This window comes from Leptonychotes weddellii, chromosome 4 (genome assembly GCF_054177405.1).
Source record: "Leptonychotes weddellii isolate Sample4059 chromosome 4, ASM5417740v2, whole genome shotgun sequence".
NCBI classification, from domain to species: Eukaryota; Metazoa; Chordata; class Mammalia; order Carnivora; family Phocidae; genus Leptonychotes; species Leptonychotes weddellii.
In genome coordinates, this window is record NC_138372.1 from 70,813,986 (window position 1) to 70,835,092 (window position 21,107).

General features: G+C 44.5%; 1 protein-coding gene across 7 annotated transcripts in view; it reads left to right on the plus strand.

Annotated features, from left to right (window-relative positions):
• The window catches only part of TGFBR3 (transforming growth factor beta receptor 3), a 250,516-nt gene that overhangs the window by 209,393 nt on the left and 20,016 nt on the right, over positions 1-21,107 (plus strand). Inside the window, exon 17 of one of the 7 annotated variants that reach the window (XM_081818785.1) lies at positions 15,161-15,587. The exons of 5 other annotated variants lie outside the window; for them this stretch is intronic. In XM_081818785.1, coding sequence (XP_081674911.1) covers positions 15,161-15,249 — 89 coding nt within the window. In that variant the 3' untranslated portion in view covers positions 15,250-15,587. Of the gene's footprint in view, positions 1-5,378; positions 5,513-15,160; positions 15,588-21,107 lie in introns of those variants that run through there. One more of the 7 variants, XM_081818782.1, reaches the window with a different exon arrangement.

Consider the following 21,107-nt stretch of genomic DNA (forward strand, 5'->3'; position numbering starts at 1 on the left):
ATACTGTTTTCCACAGTGGCTGCACCAGTTTGCATTCCCACCAACAGAGCATGAGGGTTCCTTTTTTCTCTACATCCCCGTCAACACTTGTTGTTTCTTGTGTTTTTGATTTTAGCCATTCTGACAGGTGTGAGGTGATATCGCATTGATCACTGGAGAAATGCAAATCAAAACCACAATGAGCTATCACCTCACACCCATCAGAATGAAGGTGCACCATTTGACACCCCTATCAACAAGGCCTGTTTTCCCACAGCTGCACCAACCGAGTGCATCATCCAACTCTGGTATTTTAGCCGATCTAATGGATATAAATGGCATCTCAATGTAATTTTAATTTGTATTTTTCTTATGCGTCACGTTGTGTGTCTTTATACATATATAAGGTATTCTTTTGTGAACTGTCTGTTCTGCCCTTCGCCTGTTTTTTCTATTGGGTTGTTGTCCTTTACCTTCTTCTTTTTTTTTTTTTTTTAAAGATTTTATTTATTTGAGACAGAATGAGAGAGAGAGCGAGCGAGCACATGAGAGGGGGGAGGGTCAGAGGAAGAAGCAAGCTCGCTGCCGAGCAGGGAGCCCGATGCGGGACTCGATCCAGGGACTCCAGGATCATGACCTGAGCGGAAGGCAGTCGCTTAACCAACTCCCCAGGCGCCCTGTCCTTTACCTTCTTAGCGTCTAAGAATCCTTTACATATTAGGAAGATTAGCCTTTTATGTGTGATTATCTTGGCATTCAAAGCCCTAAGGATCGGACCCCTCCTCATCTCTGTCCTCAGCTAATATCACTCTCCTGCCCACCTGTTACGCTCTAGCCTCGATGTTCTGTGATCTTTTTCTTGCCTGAAGGACTGTGTTTGCTGTTCTGCCTGGAATGCTCTCCCCCAGATCATCACACAGCTGGCTACGCCTTATTATTCAGATCTAAGCTCAAGTATCACATGGGTAAGGCTTTCCCCATATCACTCAGCCTACAAAGGACACCCAGTTTCTCTCCATCACATCATTCAGTTTTAATTCTTTATGCAGCACTCATTCCTCACTAATATTTTTCATTTGTTTTACTTTGTTTATTGTCAGTATCTCCCTATCTAGAACGGAAGCTCTAAGAAAAATAGGGTCTGTCTTGTTCATCCCTGGATCCCCATAACTTAAAACAGTGCCTGGCACATAGTAAGCATATCATGCAGATTGGGTAATTAATGAATACTTTCCTCCTTTTCTTAGGCATTTCACATGTCTTTACAATGAGTGTTATCTGTCACATCCTGTAGAAAGAAGATAGAAAATAACGTTTTTTTTTAAGCTGCCAATATGTGCCAAACACTGGACTAGGTTTTATTATACATCTCATTCAATTCTTCTGGTCACTCTGAGCTGGCTGGCATTATATCCATTTTTATCTGTAAAGAAGCTGAGACTCAAATACACCCCTAAGGAAGTTGTCCAAGAACTTGTGGTTTATACATGACAATCTAAATGAGGCCAGCTAATTTCAAAGCTCATTTCTCCTCTTTTGAGAATTCTCTGGTTTTGCGGTGTGTAACATTTATTTGCTCCCCAAACTAAATGACCCCAGAGTGCTATATATTTTTATATTTTCCTGGGAAAGAATAAAGAAACTCAAAGAAACTCAAAAGATACAAATAAACTAATGTAAGAACTAGATATATTCCTGGTGTAACTCACTAAGTCACAGAATATCAGTATAAAATAAAATAATGGTTGATGGTACAGGCCCAGTAACTGGAACATAAGTAGATATTTGATAAATATAGCCTTCTTTTTTTTCTAGGGGAGATGCTTGAAGCCAAGTCCTATTTTAAAATCATTTAGTGAAGTAGTTATTTAAAGGATTCTTGTGGTGAATCCTTTTCCACAGCAAAGGGTCCTTTTGTGAAATGCATAAACTCCTCCTAATCTTTTTGTAAATATAGATTTTTATATATTTGGTTGGCTTAATGTGTTCTGTGAGGAATTTGTTTGCTAAGTCTAAGTGTGGGTGTGGATGTGGATGTATGTTTGGGAAATGGAAGGAAGAAGGGGTTTGGTTGTGCCGTGTCATAAACCTTGTTGGTCTGGGTAGAAGCCATAAGGTTTTAGAACTGTATTTTGAATGAGATGATAAGACAATAACAAATACAAGATGGGAAATCCCTAGACTGCAAAAAAGTGGCAGCTTATGTACCAGTTTCTGCTGCTACCTGTTGCCTCCTGGGTTTTTTTTTTTTTTTTTTAAGATTTTATTTATTTATTTTTGGGGGGGTGAGCAGAGGGAGAGAAACAAGCAGACTCCTTGCTGAGTGGGGCTCGATCTCAGGACCCAGGGATCATGACCTGAGCCGAAGGCAGATAGATGCTTAACTGACTGAGCCACCCAGGCGTCCCCAGCGAATACTTATTGAACATTCAGTATGTATCAGGTACTATTCTAGATGCTGGGGACACATCAGTGGACAGTAGACCTGCCTTTAGAGAACTTGCATTTTAGAGGGGAAAGCAATCCAATAAACAAATGCTATGCAGAAAACTAGAGCAGGGTTAGAGTGTTGGGAATAGGTTAGGCTGCTAAGAAATGCCTTTTTGATATTGGGAGGAGGTACGCACACAGAGCACATTTGAGCAGAGACCCAAAGAGAGTGTGTGCGTTTGGCAGGCAGGGTGGTGGGGGGGGTGTGTGTGTATTTACTATCTATGAGGAAACAAGGACTGCAAAGGCCTGCGGTGGGAGCAGTATTGATGGGGTGCTGAAGACCTGGCAAGGAGGCCATGGGGCTGCCATGTGTAGGTAAGAGAGGAAGTTAGAGGTTGGAGAATGCCAGAGCACGTAGTCTTTTTTTTTTTTTTTTTTTAAGATCCATTTATTTATTTGAGAGAGCGAGAATGAGAGAGAGTACATGAGAGGGGGGAGGGTCAGAGGGAGAAGCAGGCCCCCCGCTGAGCAGGGAGCCCAATGCGGGACCCGATCCCGGGACTCCAGGATCATGACCTGAGCCGAAGGCAGTTGCCTAACCAACTGAGCCACCCAGGCGCCCCGAGCACGTAGTCTTATAGTCTCGGCAAGGACTTTGGATTTTATTCTGGATGAGATAGGAAACCATTGGAAAGTGTTGAATTGCAGGATATGATCTTAACATTTTACAAGGATCACTCTGGCTATAGAGAAGAAACTGAGATGAGAAGACCAATGGTGGCTCTTACAAAAGTACTGATGAGAACTGTGGTGATTTAGGCCAGGATAGGAGCAGCAAATTTGGTAGGAAAGGGTCAGATTTTGCACACATTTCAAAAGAAAATCTGACAATAGATGCTAAGTGATTGGATGTAGGGTAGGAGAGAAAATGCAAAATCAAGGATGACACCAGTTTTCTGACCTAAATAAATGATTGGAAGAATGGACGTGCCCTTTCTTGGTAGGAATGGAAACTGCCTTGGTAGGAATGGGGTGGTGAGATTTGGTGAGTACTCCTAGATTCTGGCAAAATGTAACAGACAGTTGTTAAAACCAATAACTAGGGCAAAGTCACAAAGTGCTGGGGCTACTAAAGGAAGAAAGGAGCTGCAAGACCTGGTCAGTGTGTACTGATAGAAGCTGGAAGAGTGTGATGGGACTGGATCCTGGGAGTGCTAGATCAAGGGGAGAATGATGGGCAGAACCTAAGATTGGATAAGAGTAAGTGTATTAGCTATCTATTGCTGCATTATAGTACTACCACAAACTGAGTGCCTTAGAACAATACACATTTATTTTTCTCACAGTTTCAGGTCAGGAGTTCCAGCACAGCTTAGCTGGATCCTCTGCAAAGCTGCAATCAAGGTGTCAGCCAAGGGTGGGATCTTATCTGAAAGCCCAGCTGGGGAACGATCCACTTCCAAGTTCACATGGTGGGTGGTAGGATTCAGGTTCTTGCAGACTGTTGTAATGAGAGCCTCAGTTTCTTGCTGGCTGTTTCCCAGGGGCTACCCTCAGTTCTTTGCCACATGGCCCTCTCCTTAGGGCAGTTTAATACATGGCATCTTGCTTCTTCAAAACCATCAAGGGAGACAGTCTTCTAGCAAGAAGGATGTTATGCTCTTATGCAGCATAATCCCATATATCTCAGCACGTGTCTGGATCACACTCGAGGGGAAAGATCACACAAGAGTGTGAATACCAGGAGGCATGGTCATGGGGGTCACTTTGAGCCTCTTGCTGCAGAGGGTTTATTGGTATGGGAGCATTCTCCTGTGATGCAGGATTTAACACCCTGGTAAGACCGCTAAGCAGTAGTGCTAACGTGCTGCTCAGAGAAAGCAATGTCCCAAATTAAGCAAAGTAGAAATGTAAAAACTGCTGTGGCAGATGGTGGAAGAGGGACCAAAAGGCTCAGAGCAGTTGCCGTGCTGGAGTGGCTACACTATGTGAGCCTGGGAAACCCCATGGCTCTGTTCTTCAGGAGGGCCCAGAGGACACTGTGCTTAACCCAAGTGATAAACAGCACACTGGAGAGAAGCTGCTGGATGTCTGCCTCAGAGGTTATGGCACTAATCAAGGCATAAGGGAACTGGCCTGGACACAGGAAAACATGGTGGAAGTGGTGAGAAGTAGGGAGATTCTGGAATGACAAGATTTGATAGGTTGAATGTGGGGTGTGAGAGAGGAGTCAAGGATGACTCTAAGGCTAGGGGGCTGAGCAATAGAAGATGGAAGGTACATTTACTGGGATGCAAAGAACTGTAAGGACAGGAGTTTTGTGGGTCCCAAAAACCAAAATTCAACTGAGTGTCTTATTAGCTTTATTCAATGATTCATGGATCGGGCAGCATCCAATCTAGCAGATAGAAAGGAGCTCCAGGAGTTGCACAAAATGAGACTTATAGGCAGAAGGGAGCAGGAACAGGGAATACTAGGCAAAAAAGCAGGTTGGTTGTTGCAAGGTTACTTTCCTTGCTGGAATGTCAGGGGTTCATAAGGCAGATTATCTAACTAGTGCTGATCGAGCAATTCCTGATTGACTGGTTTAAGATTCCATTTCTGAGAGAGCTGAAACTGTAATTAAGTCTTGGTTTGGAGATGTGGGGCTTATGCCAAGTAAGCAGCTCCATTTTGGGTCTGTCGTTTTATTTATTTATTTTTTATTATTATTTTAAGATTTTATTTATTTATTTATTTATTTATTTATTTATTTATTTATTTAAATGTTTTATTTATTTATTCATGAGAGTCAGAGAGAAAGAGAGAGAGGCAGAGGCAGAGGGAGAAGCAGGCTCCCCGCGGAGCAGGGAGCCCGATGCGGGGCTCGATCCCGGGACCCTGGGATCATGACCTGAGCCGAAGGCAGACGCTCAACCATCTGAGCCACCCAGGCGCCCCTAAGATTTTATTTATTTATTTGACAGAGAAAGACACAGCGAGAGAGGGAACACAAACGGGAAGTGGGAGAGGGAGAAGCAGACTCCCCGTCGAGCAGGGAGCCCGATGCGGGACTGGATCCCGGGACTCCAGGATCATGACCTGAGCCGAAGGCAGTCGCTTAACCAACTGAGCCACCCAGGCGCCCCTCTGTCATTTTATTTTTAACATGGGGGAAATCAAGAGTTCTGTTAAGAGTGAGATGCCCGTTAAACATTTGGATAGAGATGTGAGTAGGCAGTTTGATATATGAGTTTGGAATATAGGAGAGGTCCAAGTACAGAGATAAAAACTTAGGAGTTATTAGCTTATGGGTAAATGGGCCATCCATGGGATTGGATGACATCACCTAGGGATTAGGTGTAGAGAGAGAAGGGGTCAAATTCCCCCAGAGCATTCCTACATTTAGGAGATGAGAGAGATAAGAAAGCCAGGGTCTGTCACAGAAATGAGAGTGAGAGAGAGAGAGAGCGAGCGAGAGAGAGATTGATCTATAAGAAACAAGCAGGGAGGGACCAGGCCATAACAAGGAGAGCTCCTTGGTAGTATCGTCCTATGTCATAAGCTTCAGAGCTGGAGGTTTTAAAGAAGAGAGAGAGAATGTTCTTGGTAGAGGCTTTATAGCAGGACTAAGAGCAGGGGCAGCTGAATGCTCAGTGTGCAGCCAAGGTTCAGATATAACAAGGCCTGAAGGGAGGGATTCCAGAAGAGGATGGGCATGTAGGGATTTTATGGATGATGGATAGTGAGATTCCTCCTCTCCCATGCCCCCCCATCCCTGTTTGCGGGCCACCGAACAGATTCCAGTAATTTCCAGATCTTTGCTCTCTTGCACTTACCCCTATCTTTCCAAGAGAATGCCTTAGTCAGACTTATTCCTGGACTTTGGTAAAAACAAATTCTGAAGACAGGAGAGACGCAGACCAAAAGGTAGGGGGATGGAAAGGACTTAAAAAGGGATCAAGTCCCATTAGATAGCTAGGACTGGAAGACGTCATGGGAATGTGTTGGGAGTTAGGGAGGGGAATGGGGTTGTTGGGAAAGAAGGGGAATGGGGATTTAGTAAAGGAAAGGTCTAGATTGATTTAGATGACTTAGATTCTTGTGTGACTGGAGGGAACTGGGACAGAGAAAAAAGATAGGGAAGTCCTGCAGGGGTTATGAACTGGACTCCCTTGAATATCAAGACATGAGGAACAAATGAAAGTCCTTCTCAATAATTTCTTTGTTGAACTACACTCCTTGAATGCAGCAGTGGTTTTGGACTGGGCATGTGGGTATTGACTAGGGTAGGGTTTAAGGTAGATAAAGATACTTGGACCCTACCATATGATTCAGGTCGAGGTTCTGGTCCTCCCAGAAGAGGTAAAAACCAGATAGGCAATCCTTACAGAATACTACCATGAAAGGCTCATCCAAGCCTGTTCATTCATTCATCTATCCATATATTCAATCAATCAATCAATGTCTGAAATGTCAGCTCCAGGACTCAAGGACTGTCTCATTTTCTCTTACATCTCCAACACCCAGATGAATGTTGGTTGATTCATTCATCCCACAAACATGTGTTGTCTGCCTGGCTTATGCCAAACTCTGTACCAAACACTGCTTTTTGCCAGTCTGTCAGGTAGGCATCTTCTTGTGCTGCCCTTAGGATCTTACTCTGTATTGAAGTCACAAATGAACAAATACATTTATAATTACAAGGTGTGGTTTTGATAAACGCTGTAAAGGAAACACACATGTTGGTGGGATAAACAGTAAGGGATGACTTGAATTAGATACCATTTATGCCCAAGCCAGAAGAATGAGACATGGCTACTCAGAATGAATATTTACTTTTTAAGCAAAGACAACAGCATGTGTGAAGGATATTAAGGACCAAAAATCTTGATAGTTTTTGAGGAGCTAAAAGAAAGCCCACAGAGTTATTTACTGATGAGAAATAAGAACTTAACCAGGTCTTACTGACACTTTCCCCCAAAATACTCCTTTAGAATGGATATTAACAAATGTTCCATAACAAAAAGTATGCCGGCAATGTTTTCTTTTAACAATGAGAAAATATTTAATATTTATAGTAATTAGTTTATTATTTGCCTTTTAGTTTGGTTTATGGTATTTATCAACATACTGAAACTAATCTTTTTTCTTGGATATTACCATATTTATTGAACTTTTCACTAATGGTTTCTGCCTTTGGGGTCATCCACAGAAGGGCTTTCCTATCTCAGAATTACATGATTACGTACATTCTCTTCCAGGACTTTTATGATTTAATATTTTACATTTAAATCTTTAATTCTTCTGGATATTTTCAGGTGTATGAGTCTTTGTTTTCTTTTTTTTTTTTTTTTAAGATTTTATTTATTTGAGAGAGAGAGAATGAGAGAGAGCACATGAGAGGGGTTAGGGTCAGAGGGAGAAGCAGACTCCCTGCTGAGCAGGGAGCCCAATGCGGGACTCGATCCAGGGACTCCAGGATCATGACCTGAGCCGAAGGCAGTCGCTTAACCAACTGAGCCACCCAGGCGCCCTGGGTCTTTGTTTTCATTGTCCCGCAATAAAGCAGAATGCTTTTCTTTTTTTTTTTGTTAAAGATTTTATTTATTTATTTGACAGAGACAGAGACAGCGAGAGCAGGAACACAAGCAGGGGGAGAGGGAGAGGGAGAAGCAGGCTTCCCGCGGAGCCGGGAGCCCGATGTGGGGCTCGATCCCAGGACTCTGGGATCATGACCTGAGCTGAAGGCAGTCGCTTAACCAACTGAGCCACCCAGGCGCCCCCAGAATGCTTTTCTTTATACAGGTCCTCATTTCTTATTATATTAATTACTGGACTTTTCAAATTTTGTTGTTTTGCTACTGTGAATGAACTCTTTTTTTTCCATTGCATTTTATAGCTGGTTATTGTGGGTGTTTGGGAAGAAATATATATATACACACACACACATACACATATATTTATATATATAAATATATATAATTATTATATGCTTTTTAAAAAATATTTATTTATTTGACAGAGAGAGAGCGAGAGAGGGAACACAAGCAGGGGGAGTGGGAGAGGGAGAAGCAGGCTTCCCGCTGAGCAGGAAGCCCGATGTGGGACTCTATCCCAGGATCCTGGGACCATGACCTGAGCCGAAGGCAGATGCCTAATGACTGAGCCACCCAGGAGCCCCTATTATATGCTTTTTAACAAGAATATTGTGACTAGTCACTTGACTAAGATCTCAGTTCTGTAGTCTTCTGGTTGATTCTGGGTTTTCAAAAGTTAAAATTTGCAAATAATATTATTTCTTTTAATCTGGAAAGGCTCAACAGGGTTTCTCATTGTTTTAATTGTATTTCTTTGACAACTGTTGGGGATGAACATCTTTTCAGGTGTTTGTTTTCCTTTGAACATCTCTTTTTCCTTTGAACATCTTTTCAGGGGGTTTGTTTTCCTTTAGTGAACTGCTAGTTCACATCCCTTCCCAGTTTTTCTATTTGGTATTTGTAACGTTTTTATTGATCCGATAAAATTATTTGAAATTCATTTCCAAGTTAAAAATAATTTCTGCCTAGAGAGGAAGAGTCACCTAATGTCAAATATAAACGTTAGCACGTGAGCGGTCTAGAAAGGTTGAGAATCATTGCTGGAAGCTACATGCCTGCAAACTGACTTTGACTTTCCGTCCCTTGGTCCTTAAAATCCAATGCGAGGTGGGTAGGTGACCAATAAAATCCGTGCCCAGAGCAGGGGATGTGCTATTCCAATTCAGCAGCCCGGACTGTGGTTGGCCCCACTGGGCCCCTCCCTTTCTGCACACCGGGTGGTCTCCCCACCCCCCAACACTGCCTGGTTTGAAGGGATTATTCAGGATCAATATTTGAAATAGTTGTATTTTTTCCTAACTGGAGTTAAGTTTATGGGCTTTTTTTAATTTAACCACCAAACACCAGAAATAAAAATCTGGAAGAGGGCCAGTTTGACTGGGAGCCAGTACACTTTCTCATAGCCAAGGAGCTCGCCGTTCATCCTCGTTTTTTCCCCTGAGTTACTGACATCTCCTTTCAAAAGCTGATTCCCCAACTTCTCAAATTCTTCATCCGTGTCGTTCAGTCCCCAAATGATTTCCAGAGATCCTGCCCTCCCAGTCCAGCCCCCCCACCCCCACCCCAGCCCAGCCCGGCCCCGCCCCTGACACCTGAGCTGTAACTGGGGCCCGAGCCACGTGACCTGGGCTCGAGCTCTCAGGCACTTGGGGGAGCTTTAATTACCGTCTCAGCAAATGCAGAACCAGGCCCCGGTCAGCGGGGGACCGGGCAACCAGAGTATCTGATGCATCCGAAGGCCGGTCCGCGGAGGGAGAGACGTTGGGGCGGGGAGGGGGGGTTGGTTCGTACTAACCTCTAAGGGCTGGAATAAATCATGCACAGTTCATCACTTATCCAACACGTATTGAGCACCAACTGTGTACTGGGCGCTCTCCCAGGCGCTGGAGAACAAGACTAAACCGCCCCTGGTGAAACTGACTGCCTGGTGGGAAAGACAGGCATGAAATAAATAATTCAACTTCACAGATTCAATAATTACAAGTGTGAAAGCTCTGCTTAGGCAAGTGGGAACGATTTCATGGCCTTGCTTTGAATCCTTTGAAAGGATTCAGAGGAACAGCAACAAGCCGGCCCCCAGGGATTTTTGGTGGCGGTTCCTTTCTTATGCCGCCCACATTTAGGGGTGGGCAGTCCTGAGAAAACAGAGGGCCCTGACAGGGAAAGGAGATCTGAGGGGGATGGGTACGGAGCCGCAGGACGTCAGAGGAGCCGCTTTGCCTCCCTCCTTGGGAAACTATCTGGAGGTGCACCCCAGCGCCTCTCATGACCTCTCACAGCACTATGGGGACAGTCCGCGACGGGCCGGGCCATCCCAGTTGGCCTTGGAAGTCAGCTCTGAGTCAGCTGTCGGTGACCCGCAGGGCTAGGACTCCTCCCCTCGTCTCCCCACTCCTTCATGCTCAGAACTCATGTTCCAGATGGACTCAGCTGGCAAGGGTTTGAGACGTGTCTCAGCATCTTGTGATGTGTTCCTGAACCTCCGGCCCCATGTGGGGTGAGTCACTGGCTCTGACTCGCTCCCTGCTGCTATTGGCCCCTTCTTCCTGGGTCCATAAACCCAAGCCCATCAGCTGAGAGCAGACCACCAAGTCCCCGTGGCCAGGCCTGGAGGGGACAGCTCTGCAGTGAGGCACAGCTGGTTGGCCCTGCCTTCCAGAGATTCTTTTCTCCCCCTTGTTCTCTGGGCTGATTCTTTCTCCCAATTCATTTGTTGAGGGATGAGGGTAAAAGCACCCTCACACTGGGTCCTTCTCCTTCCCAGCTCTCTCCACCTAAATTCTGTGATACCTGGGCTAGGGCACTGAACACAGCTGGGAATGCTCCCAAGGCAGAAATATTGCTGTTCTATCCGAAAGGGTGGATTTCCTTTCTGTCAACCTGGGGTAGGCATTGAGTGTGTGAGATCTGGAAATGGGAGGAGTGGGGGCTATTGTCCTGTGGTTAAGGGACTGTCTGGATTCAAAATCCTGACACTCTCACTTCCCAGCGGAATGGCCTGGGGCAAATTTTCTGTAGCTTGGTTTCCTTATCTATAGTAGATTATAAATAAGCATGTAACTCCTAAGACTATTGTGAAGATAAAATGAGATAAAACATACAGATTTTTAAGAAATTCCTGAAATATGTATATGTAGTAATGCTGTTGTTGATATTACAGGCTCTTAGAGAGGTTCCTTTTTGTAAGCTTTTGCCATGTCAGGTTGGTAATAATGATTTTTATGTGTGGTCTCCCTTTTTCTGCCTTTTTAGGATCAGTACTCCAAAATAGCTAGTCTGATATCTTCCCCCCCACCCCCCATTTCTGCCAACCCAGACCAATTAGCACTTGGTTATAATGATTCCTTTGCCTTGGTGCCTCTAGGCTCTGGTTCATCAAGGTGTGGGTGAGGGCTTGGATAGACTCCAAGTCTTCTTTTCTCCCCAAGCATGAGGGCTTGCTCCTCTATGACCGACCCCCAGGGAAAGCCTGTTTGAATCATCTATCCATTGATCCATTTATTTGCTCATTTATTCCACACACACGATTGAGCGTCTACTATGTGCCAGGTACTGTGGGAAGTGCTAGTTCTAAAGAGATGAAAAATGCTCAGTTCCTATGCTCAGGGAGCTCAAAGTCACAGGCAATTATACTCCTGGTGTTGAAGTGATGTTATGAAGGTAGATGTGGGGTGCTTTGGATACACCAGGGTGGTACCTGACCTGATGCTGGGTGTGGAGCTTGATGGTGTTCTCTGCTGGATTCCACAAGATTAGGAGGATTTGCCCAGATGAAATGAGGGAAGGGCATTTCTGGCCAGGAAAACATGTGCAAAGGCCTGGAGAGGAAAGAGAACGCTAGTCAGAGCTTGGTGTGGATTTAGTGGCCTCTTCCAGGAAGGGGAGGGGAGCAGAGTCTAGAGGTGGGGTAAGGGTATGTCAGGAGAGCATCTGGGCTACTCTTTAGCTTTTTCACTGATGATCTGGATCTGTCACATTTACCCTGTGGTTTCCCATTTAACATTCCATCTCAAATGGTTCTCAAAAAAAAAACGGAGTTAATTTTAATAATTTTCACATGGCCTATAGAAGGCTGGGTTTATATTTTCCATGGTGTTATGAATATGTTTTCACACTTCTGGTTCAACACGATAGATTGAATACATGTGTTCATCCCAGATGCCTTGTAAAAATATCACCAGAATGAGAGCAGAGGAGAAAAAAACAGATATAAACAGAAAAGAGGAGACAATAGCAAATGAGAAATGCCAAGAAATTCTTAAAATATGAAAATCAGATGAAAGCACAAGAGAGCTGGGGGTGTCTTAGATTGGGTTCTCCGTGAAGCAGACCCCGAGACGGGGATGTACTACAGGAAGTTTCTGGGAGATACACCTGCAGAAGGGCGGGAGAAACATGGCTGTGCAGAGAGTCAGTCACAGCGGTCTCAGCTGACCTCACTGGAAGCTCTTCGGAGGGGTCCCAAATGGAGGCCAAGGCCTCAGACCTTTGTACACCTTCACGGACCAGTCATTGGATGTGGCTGACCCTGGAAGGGAGATACCTCTGGGTGAGTCTGTCCCTTCATCCAGGGCCGATCCCTGGGAAGGAACTCAGCTGTAAGCAAGCCTTCACCAGCCCAGCAGCAAGGAAATGAGAGCATCGGTCAAAATGGGAGCGTCAGGGCGGTGTGTCCCAATACTCATTACAAAGAGATTCAAAGGAGTATCAAGCCCATTCACACCACAGAGCCCGGGAGAGGCTCAGGAAGTGGCAGTGCAGGAGCCCCTGAGGGTGGGGGGGGGGGGGGAGGCGTGGGGCTGAAAACAGAGACATTGTCTCCAAGTATATATGAGGAGGTTCCTACCTCTCCCCAGCCTTGGAGAGGACTGAAGGTTTACTGTGGTGGATTAACCAGAAACATTCCGGTCCCTGAGACAGTAGATATGGCAAGGGGTAGAGGAGGCCCCTGAAACTGCAAAAGGTGGGGACAGTCTTCTGAAAACAGGGGTAATTCCATATTCAGAATGGTGAGACCTCCACCCCCCACCCCCAGCTCAGTTCACAGAACTCCCACACTTGGGCTTATGGAGACCCAGCAGGAGTCTAGACAGGAAATTCACCTCTAGGGAGATTGGCCAGCCCAAGAGAAAAAAAACCTACCATACTGAGATCTGAGGGTTCTCAACTAAAAAGGCCAGCCAGTCGCCTTATCACCTGCATGCAGATCACCAGGCAATATACCTCACCTGTGGTCACATAGCTTTTAATCAGTTTTTTAGTGCCTCACTCTCAAATATGGTCAGAAAGTCAATGATGATACTCATATACTTGGGGAAAAACTCAAATTGAAAGACAGTTATGAAAGCAGATAGCTGGCAAAAAGAACCTGGAGGAAACAGAGTGCAGGAAGCAAAAGGAAACTAACAAAACAAAACAACAAAAATCCTTCAATGTCCTCAAAGAGATAACAGATGATGTTGCATTATTAGAATGAGAAACAGATGCTATAAAAAGGAATAATTAAACAATACGAAAAATGATCTCTTGTTTATAAAATGCAATCGGTGATAAAAGATGGCAGAGTGGGATGGGTGTCTGCTCCACAAAGTTCTTCTGGGTGCAGCAGACAAAGACTCCGCCATCTTTAGTGCATAGCTTCCAATGTCAGCCTGGGGAAGAGAAAGAGGAGCTCTCTAGAGGGTTTTCTGGATCAGGTCTGTAAGTGGTGGGCGTCATTTCTGCTCACATTCCATCAGCTAAAACTGATAAACTAATCCTCTAGCTTTGTGCTTAGGAAGAAAAAGCATCAGTTTTGAGGGACAAGTTGTTGTCTGCCACAGGAAGTGCTGAAAAGAAAGTCAAGGAAGCCTCACAGCAGGCCTGGAGGTTAACTAGTCCAGACTGAAACAGGCAGATGGAAGTCTCCAGGAGGGAATATCTGTAGGAACAAAAGGAACTGAAAGAATATCAGACGTTTAGCTGAAAAAGGAGGTTGAATTCAGAGGGTTTTACAATGCTTTTGTAACTGTAGGAAGAAATTATGATAGTGAAAAATGAGCAATGGGTAAAAGGGAGGAAAGTATTACCTCTAGAAAGACCAGTGAAAGAAGGAAATGTAATCACGTGACATTTCATAGTAAGAGGAAAACTAAATAGTGATTTAACCAAAACTTTAAAAAATATCAGGCAGGGCGCCTGGGTGGCTCAGTCGATTAAGCATCTGCCTTTGGCTCAGGTCAGGATCCCAGGGTTCTGGGATCAAGTCCCGCATCGGGCTCCCTGCTCAGTGGGGAGTCTGCTTGTCCTTCTCCCTCTGTCGCTCCCCATTCCCCCTGACTCGTGTTCTCTATCTCTCTCAAATAAATAAATAAAATCTTTAAAAAAATATCTATTTTGGAAGGATGAAGTAGGATGAAGGATAATAAGCGATAGAGCTAAATCCTCATCTTCTGTATAAAAAGCCAGCAGATCATATGTGGAAGTATTGACTTGGGAGGTAGCAGTATAACCCTACTGGTTAGAAATATGGAAATAAATACCATGCAAAGTAGCAGAAAACACTTAAGAGGAAGATAAAGGAATTGGAAGGAGTAGGCAGGGGACTTCGGTAGTTGTTGTTTATAAACCTTGTAATATGATTGGACTTTTAAAACCTTGTACATGTATTATTTCCAAAATAATGACATAAAAAGTCCATGGATAGGACCAGCTTCAGGCATGACTGGATTCAGGAGCTCATACAAAGTTATCAGGACTCAATTTCTCAGCTTCGCTTTCCCTGTATTGGCTCTGTTTTTAGTTAGGCCCTCTTCATGGGGCACAGGACTTCCTGGCCCCTCTGTTTTCTTTTCCTTCTTTCCTTCTTTCCTTCCTTCCTTCCTCCCTCCCTCCCTCCCTCCCTCTCTCCCTCCCTCCTTCTTTCTTTCTTACTTTGTAATTAAAAAAGGTTTTAACTGTGATTAAAAACACATGAAATTTGCCATCTTCATAATTTTAATTGTACAGTTTAGTAGTGTATATTCACATAGTGTGTATTCACCTTGTTGTGCAACAAATCCCCAAAACTTTGTCATCTTGCAAAATGGGAACTCTATACTCATTAAACAACAACTCTTTATTTCCTGCCCCCCACCCCCACCCCTGGCTCCTGGCAACCCACCATTCTACTTTCTGCTGTTTTCTTACAGCTATTTGTGCCAGCAGAAAGACACCTCCCTTTCCTGATAATTCTGACAAAATCCCAGGATCGAGTTCCACTGAACAGACCAGGGCTTGACCAGCGTCCCCGAAACAAATGGCCTGAGGGTCAGGGGTGAGTGGCTGACCAAGCAGTGCTGACAGTGGAAGGAGCAAGAGCTCCCAACAAACAGAACCAATGGAGTCTCCACGAAGCACCAGGCTGGGCAGGTTGTGGGACATCAGGTCCCCACGCCCCGCCCCGGCTTAGACCCCTCCTTGACTTAGAGGCTTACCTGTACCTCCATGATCTTCCAAGCAGGCAAGACTATCTCAACTCTCCATGGGACTCTTTTTTAAACCTCTTTAGTATAAGCTGTTTTTAAAAAAGATGTATTGTTTGGGTAAGTCGAAAATTGTAATTATTAGTAAGGTTGACCTTCTTTGAAATGGTCATTAATTACGTGTGTTTTTTTTTTTTTTAAAGATTTTATTTATTTATTTGACAGAGAAAGACACAGCGAGAGAGAGAACACAAGCAGGGGGAGTGGGAGAGGGAGAAGCAGGCTTCCAGCTGAGCAGGGAGCCCGATGCGGGGCTCGATCCCAGGACCCTGGGATCATGACCTGGGCTGAAGGCAGACGCTTAACGACTGAGCCACCCAGGCGCCCCAGTTATGTGTGTTTTTTTAATGACTTGTCTGTTCGTGCTCTTTGCCCATCACATATTATTATTAAACGCATTTATCAGCTTTCTCAATTCTGATAAATGTGCAAAAACACATTAAAAAATATTTCACGGAACCTTGTACAGGACTTTAGAGAGTACCGAGTAGTGTGATTCTCATTTTACAAAAAAGACAACTAAAGCGTCGACAGGTGAAGTGTCCAGCCCTCTCTAGAACCCTGCTAGTCGTGGATGAAGGAACAGAAAATCTGGTCTGATCCTCCACCTGTTAGATCGTGCTGCCTCTTCAATTATGCCTCAATTTCATTCCCCCAAAGTCACATTTCCTGCCCCATCATCATATTCGGGGATTACAGAGAGCCTCTTTTATTTTCCCACAGTTCGCAGCATTTTTAAAAGACTGAGGATAAATAGCTGAGAAGATTTTAAGCTAATTTGAGGTCCCTTGTGATTTCATGCTAGAAGGTTGGCATGCCCCCAGCAACACCTTGCAAATCTCCACTGCAGCTAGCCCAGTAGTGGGCTGAATTCTGCCATTTAAATAATACAAGTTATAGTGAAAAAGGAGATTAGTCTCAAAGCCCTGTCAAGGAAGGAGAATGAACATTTTGCAGGGAGCAAGCTGCTGATGTTTTGCAGGGGGAGAGAGGGAACACTGCACTGTAATGTTGTCCCCAGTGCCTCCCTGCTTTGCAATCCTGGGTTCTCATGTAGCTCCTGACCACACAGGAAACTGAAAATACCCGGATTGCCATGAGGCTGCCTGCGCCCCTCCCGCTGTTCTCACTTGGCATTAGTGATGTGGTCACTGTGTGGGTCACAGCAGATACCATTTGTAGAAGAGTAACAGGAGGTTTTAGAGTTTCAAAATGTAAACTGAACTCTAAGGAATATGAAGCACAGGGCAGGATTTTCTGTCGCTGAGGAAATCTCTTTGTCCAGAGTAAACTGAAGCAATTGTGTTTTGTTGACTCTAAGTTTCAAGAGTAATCAAGTATCTACTACAGTTTGGAAGGCAAACTGCTAAACTCTGTATTGTTATCTGTTAACTTTGAGTTTCTTTTTTCCTTGACAGTGTGCACAACTCCAGCGATAATAGGTCAGGCAGTGACCTCTACTAGGCTGCTGGTGGGAGGAGAGTAGAAGAATGTTTTAAGTGTGGAAATCGAGAGGCTTAGAACTATTGAGAGATGGGACTGGAGCTTTAGATGGTTGAGGCAAAAGGGCCGGGTTCGAACTAATAATGCTAGGTAGAGCACTGGGTATGTATCAGGCATTGTGGGGAATCCGTGATGGAACACCACATGGCATAAGAACACATTATCAATATATTGTCCAGCGGAAAAAGCAGGCTACAAAATAATCTGTAGAGTATTAGCCCAATAATGTACATATATTTATGCATAGAAAAAAAGTCTGAAAGAAAATACATCAGGGTGTTAATAGTAGTTATTTCTGTATGGCAAGAATATAGGTGGTTTTAATTTCATTCTTTGTGATGTTTCAAATTTTTTTTTCAAATTCTCTACAACTATAAATTTTATTTTCTTTTATTTAAGATTTTATTTATTTGACAGAGAGAGGCACAGCGAGAGAGGGAACACAAGCAGGGGGTGTGGGAGAGGGAGAAGCAGGCTTCCCGCTGAGCAGGGAGCCCGATGTGAGGCTTGATTCCAGGACCCTGGGATCATGACCTGAGCCAAAGGCAGACGCTCAATGACTGAGCCACCCAGGCGCTCCTACAACTATAAATTTTATAATCAGAAAAAAATAATGTGATTTTTAAAAAGCAGTTATCAAATTTCAATTCTTGTTTCATTTATTCATTTAGTCTTTTTTTTTTAAGATTTTATTTTTAAGTAATCTCTCCACCCAACATGGGGCTTGAACTCACAACCCCGAGATCAAGAGTCACACGTGCCACCCACTGAGCCAGCCAGGTGCCCCTGATTCTTGTTTTAAAATTAAGATATGAGGGGCTCCTGGCTGGCTCAGTGGGTGGCGCGTGTGACTCTTGTGATTCTGTTTCTATGTCTATATATATATCATACATGATATTACTGATGATATATATATATATTACTTCCTACCTCAAAGAGTTGTTATGAGGATTAAATGAGTTCTTACATTTAAAGCACTTAGAACAGTGTTGCATGCGTTTCTTACTATCATTGTCATCATTACTTTTATCATTAAAAATTCTCTCAAATTCTCTTATCCAATCTTTAAAAATGCACAGGCCGAGGCAAACCTAGGTCAAGCATTTTAATGCCTGCATACTTGGGACTCTAGTCCAAACACGTGTTTAAGATATACCAACAAGACCCCAAGAAGAGCCTCAGCTGGGCCTCCCAGGGCTCACAAGCACTATCTCGGAAGTAAACAGAAGTAACTCAAGATTGATTTTGTCCTTAGCTATTAACCAAATTAGCCAAAGTGTAAAGTTAAAACCAGGAAAAAAATTAAAATATAAGGGAAAGAGAATTCTTTCTACCTTAACCCTCAAATCACTTTCTGCTCTGACCCTTGATCTCACTGTGTCCTCCAGATGTAAGCCACCTTGTGAAACTTCACATTTGTATCTTCTCTCTTGCTCCTCATCCCTCACGCTCCTCACACCCCTCCCCTCAGCCAGCACCCCACTCTCACTTCCAGGCCCAGCTTTAACAACTGACGTCCCCACAGATGAGGCTGGATTCCACAACAGCCTGCCCAGCCCTGACCTCTCGGACCCCTGAGGTCCTGGGAAAGGGAGCCTGAACCCGACCCCGCTCAGGAGAGTGAGAAGTTGTGGTGAGATGCCCCCATAGGACCTGCTCCCAGGCTGGCCTTATCCCTGTGTGGGGGCTGGGATTTCCTGCCCGGAAACACTAGGCCTGGACACAATGGGGGTTATCAGTCACCATCGGGGGATCAGGACCACAGTGGGAGCCCTCTACTTAGCTCTTGGTTTTCCAGGCCTTTCCTGTGTGAATCTTTACTTCCGTGGAAGCTCTTGTTTTGGTCTTTTCCAAGATGGAAACCCTTCCCCCAGCTTCCTACCCCTCTGTCATCGTGGGTCAGCTACCTTTCCCTTCCCATGCTTTCCAACTTTGGGTCTAAGTTAACTTAAACTGATAATTAACAGAGCCTAGGTAAGAAAGTGTTTCCACTCTTTCTAGATCTTTTTTTGTTCTTTGTTTAAATTATGGGTGAAATTGATGTATTAACTTAATTGGCTTCCATGATGATGATAATAATTCCATCAGCTGAGCAAATTAATAAATTATACCAGTATTGAGGTTTAAGTTCTTAATCTAAGAGCTTATTTGCCTTATTTAACAACCCTAAATAGAAGGTCTTTCTATTTTGCTAAAAACAGAAGTATTTTAAAAAATGAAATGATACAAGAAAACATTTTAAAGGAGGCATAATTTATTCTGTGGCAAGTCTTAATATAAACAGCAGAATTGCTTTTAAAAGTTATGTTGCAAAATACTAGCTATCATTTACTAATACTTATGTATCAAGTGGCTTACTCATGTGAGCTCATTCAGTCCTCAGGACCACCTATTTTATGAATGACAAAATTGATCCTCAGAGAGGTTGAATAACTCACTGAGATCACTCCGGATGTAAATGTCAGAGCTGGGTTTTGAACTCAGCCTGTGTGACTACAAAGTGTGTGCTTTTGACCCCACACCATACTGCTGCCTCCCAAAGAAGCTGCCACCACTCACATCTAGCAGCAATCCCTAATACGACTGTAGTTCTTGGACATGGCTTTAGGTCTGAAAGCTTGTCTCCCATCTGTACCAACCCTGACCTCAGCTTCTCAAAACTCACCACCCTTGCCCACAGGACTTTAATGGCCACAACTTCAGAAAAGATGATGCTGTTTATTCCCATGAGCGCTCCTATAATTCAAACAAAAAACTAAACTAGACCACAAAGAAAGTATCAACAAGTTAAACAATGGTATGATTTTCCTGATGTGTATCTCTGTGTATGTGATAATATATATGATATGATAGCGGATTCTTTCCAAACAATTCTTAGGTTGTTCTGATTTTTCTGGAATATAAGCACCATGTTCATCTACCTGTTGGGGAATTGAGTTTCGCCAACTCCTCCTTCCCAAGTAGGATGTGGGAAAAGAGAAAGCAAAGAAAAGGAAAAGAAAGGAGGAGAAGGAGATGGAGGAAGAAAATTACATCTACTCAGAAATGGGAATAAAACCAACCAAGAAAGAGTTGCTCTCCCCTCCCTCCAGCTGGGTGATTCCTGAGTAGGCTTCACTCGGCCCTCCCATGCAGGAGGGTGAACTGCTGTGGGCTGTGAGCCCCCCCACAGGGGAGAAGGAGTACCCACGTCTGAGGGACCCTCCCAGAGGGAGGCCTGCTATGACTCAGCGGGGAGTGGGCCAGACTTGCACCTCCCTGCTTCTCCTTGGATTCCACCGGGACCCATCTTACAATGACTCAGATTAGCTCTCACTGCCCTCAAAGTCTGAGGAAGTGTCAGTGCCTGCTGTGGGTTAACACCCCAACAGTCAATTTAAATGATTTAATTAATTTTTGTGACATCCAGCCGGCCTGCCTGAGGGCGGACCCCTGAGGTCATGATGACACGTGTGCCTGCGGCTGCCCGGACCTCTAGTCTCTGGGTCTCCACAGGACTCGGGTCACATTCAGGGCCACTGGTTGCAGTTCAAGGAGCGATACCCCCAGAACACGGTCCATGGGAGAACCCGAAGGGGAGGGTCCTGGGCACTTTTCAGGAAAGGATGGCAGCTCTGCCGTCCGAGGAGCCATGTGCTGCGCTCCTTGGGTGAGATGACCTCATGCAAGCAAGTGCCTCCGGTCTCCACCCAGAAAAAAAGCAACTGTGGGTCCCTTTGGAGTACCGTGAAAGCCATGTGCCTTGGGTGAGCTCAGAGGTTTTCCAGGGGAATCCAAATGTGTCTTGCCTAGAGACTTCCGAGTTTTGGCTAGGGAGCCTTCTTCCCATGCCTCACATAATTTGCTCAGGGTTTGTGAAGTTCATGGCCTAGGAGCTCTGGGGTGACTCTCAGTGTATTGGGGAAACACTGCTATCCAGCAAGTCCTCAGAGGTCATGTGACCTGGACAAAGTAAAAGTCCAGTGCTGGACTCCAGTTCTGCTTCATCCAAGTAAATGGCTTCAGTTCAACCATGATGAGGAAATTTGGCTTACTCTGCGGGGACTGCTTTGTCAGCCAGAGGCAGACAAGTTGGATGCCCAATGATGTCGACTCACTCGGGTCTCAGGCT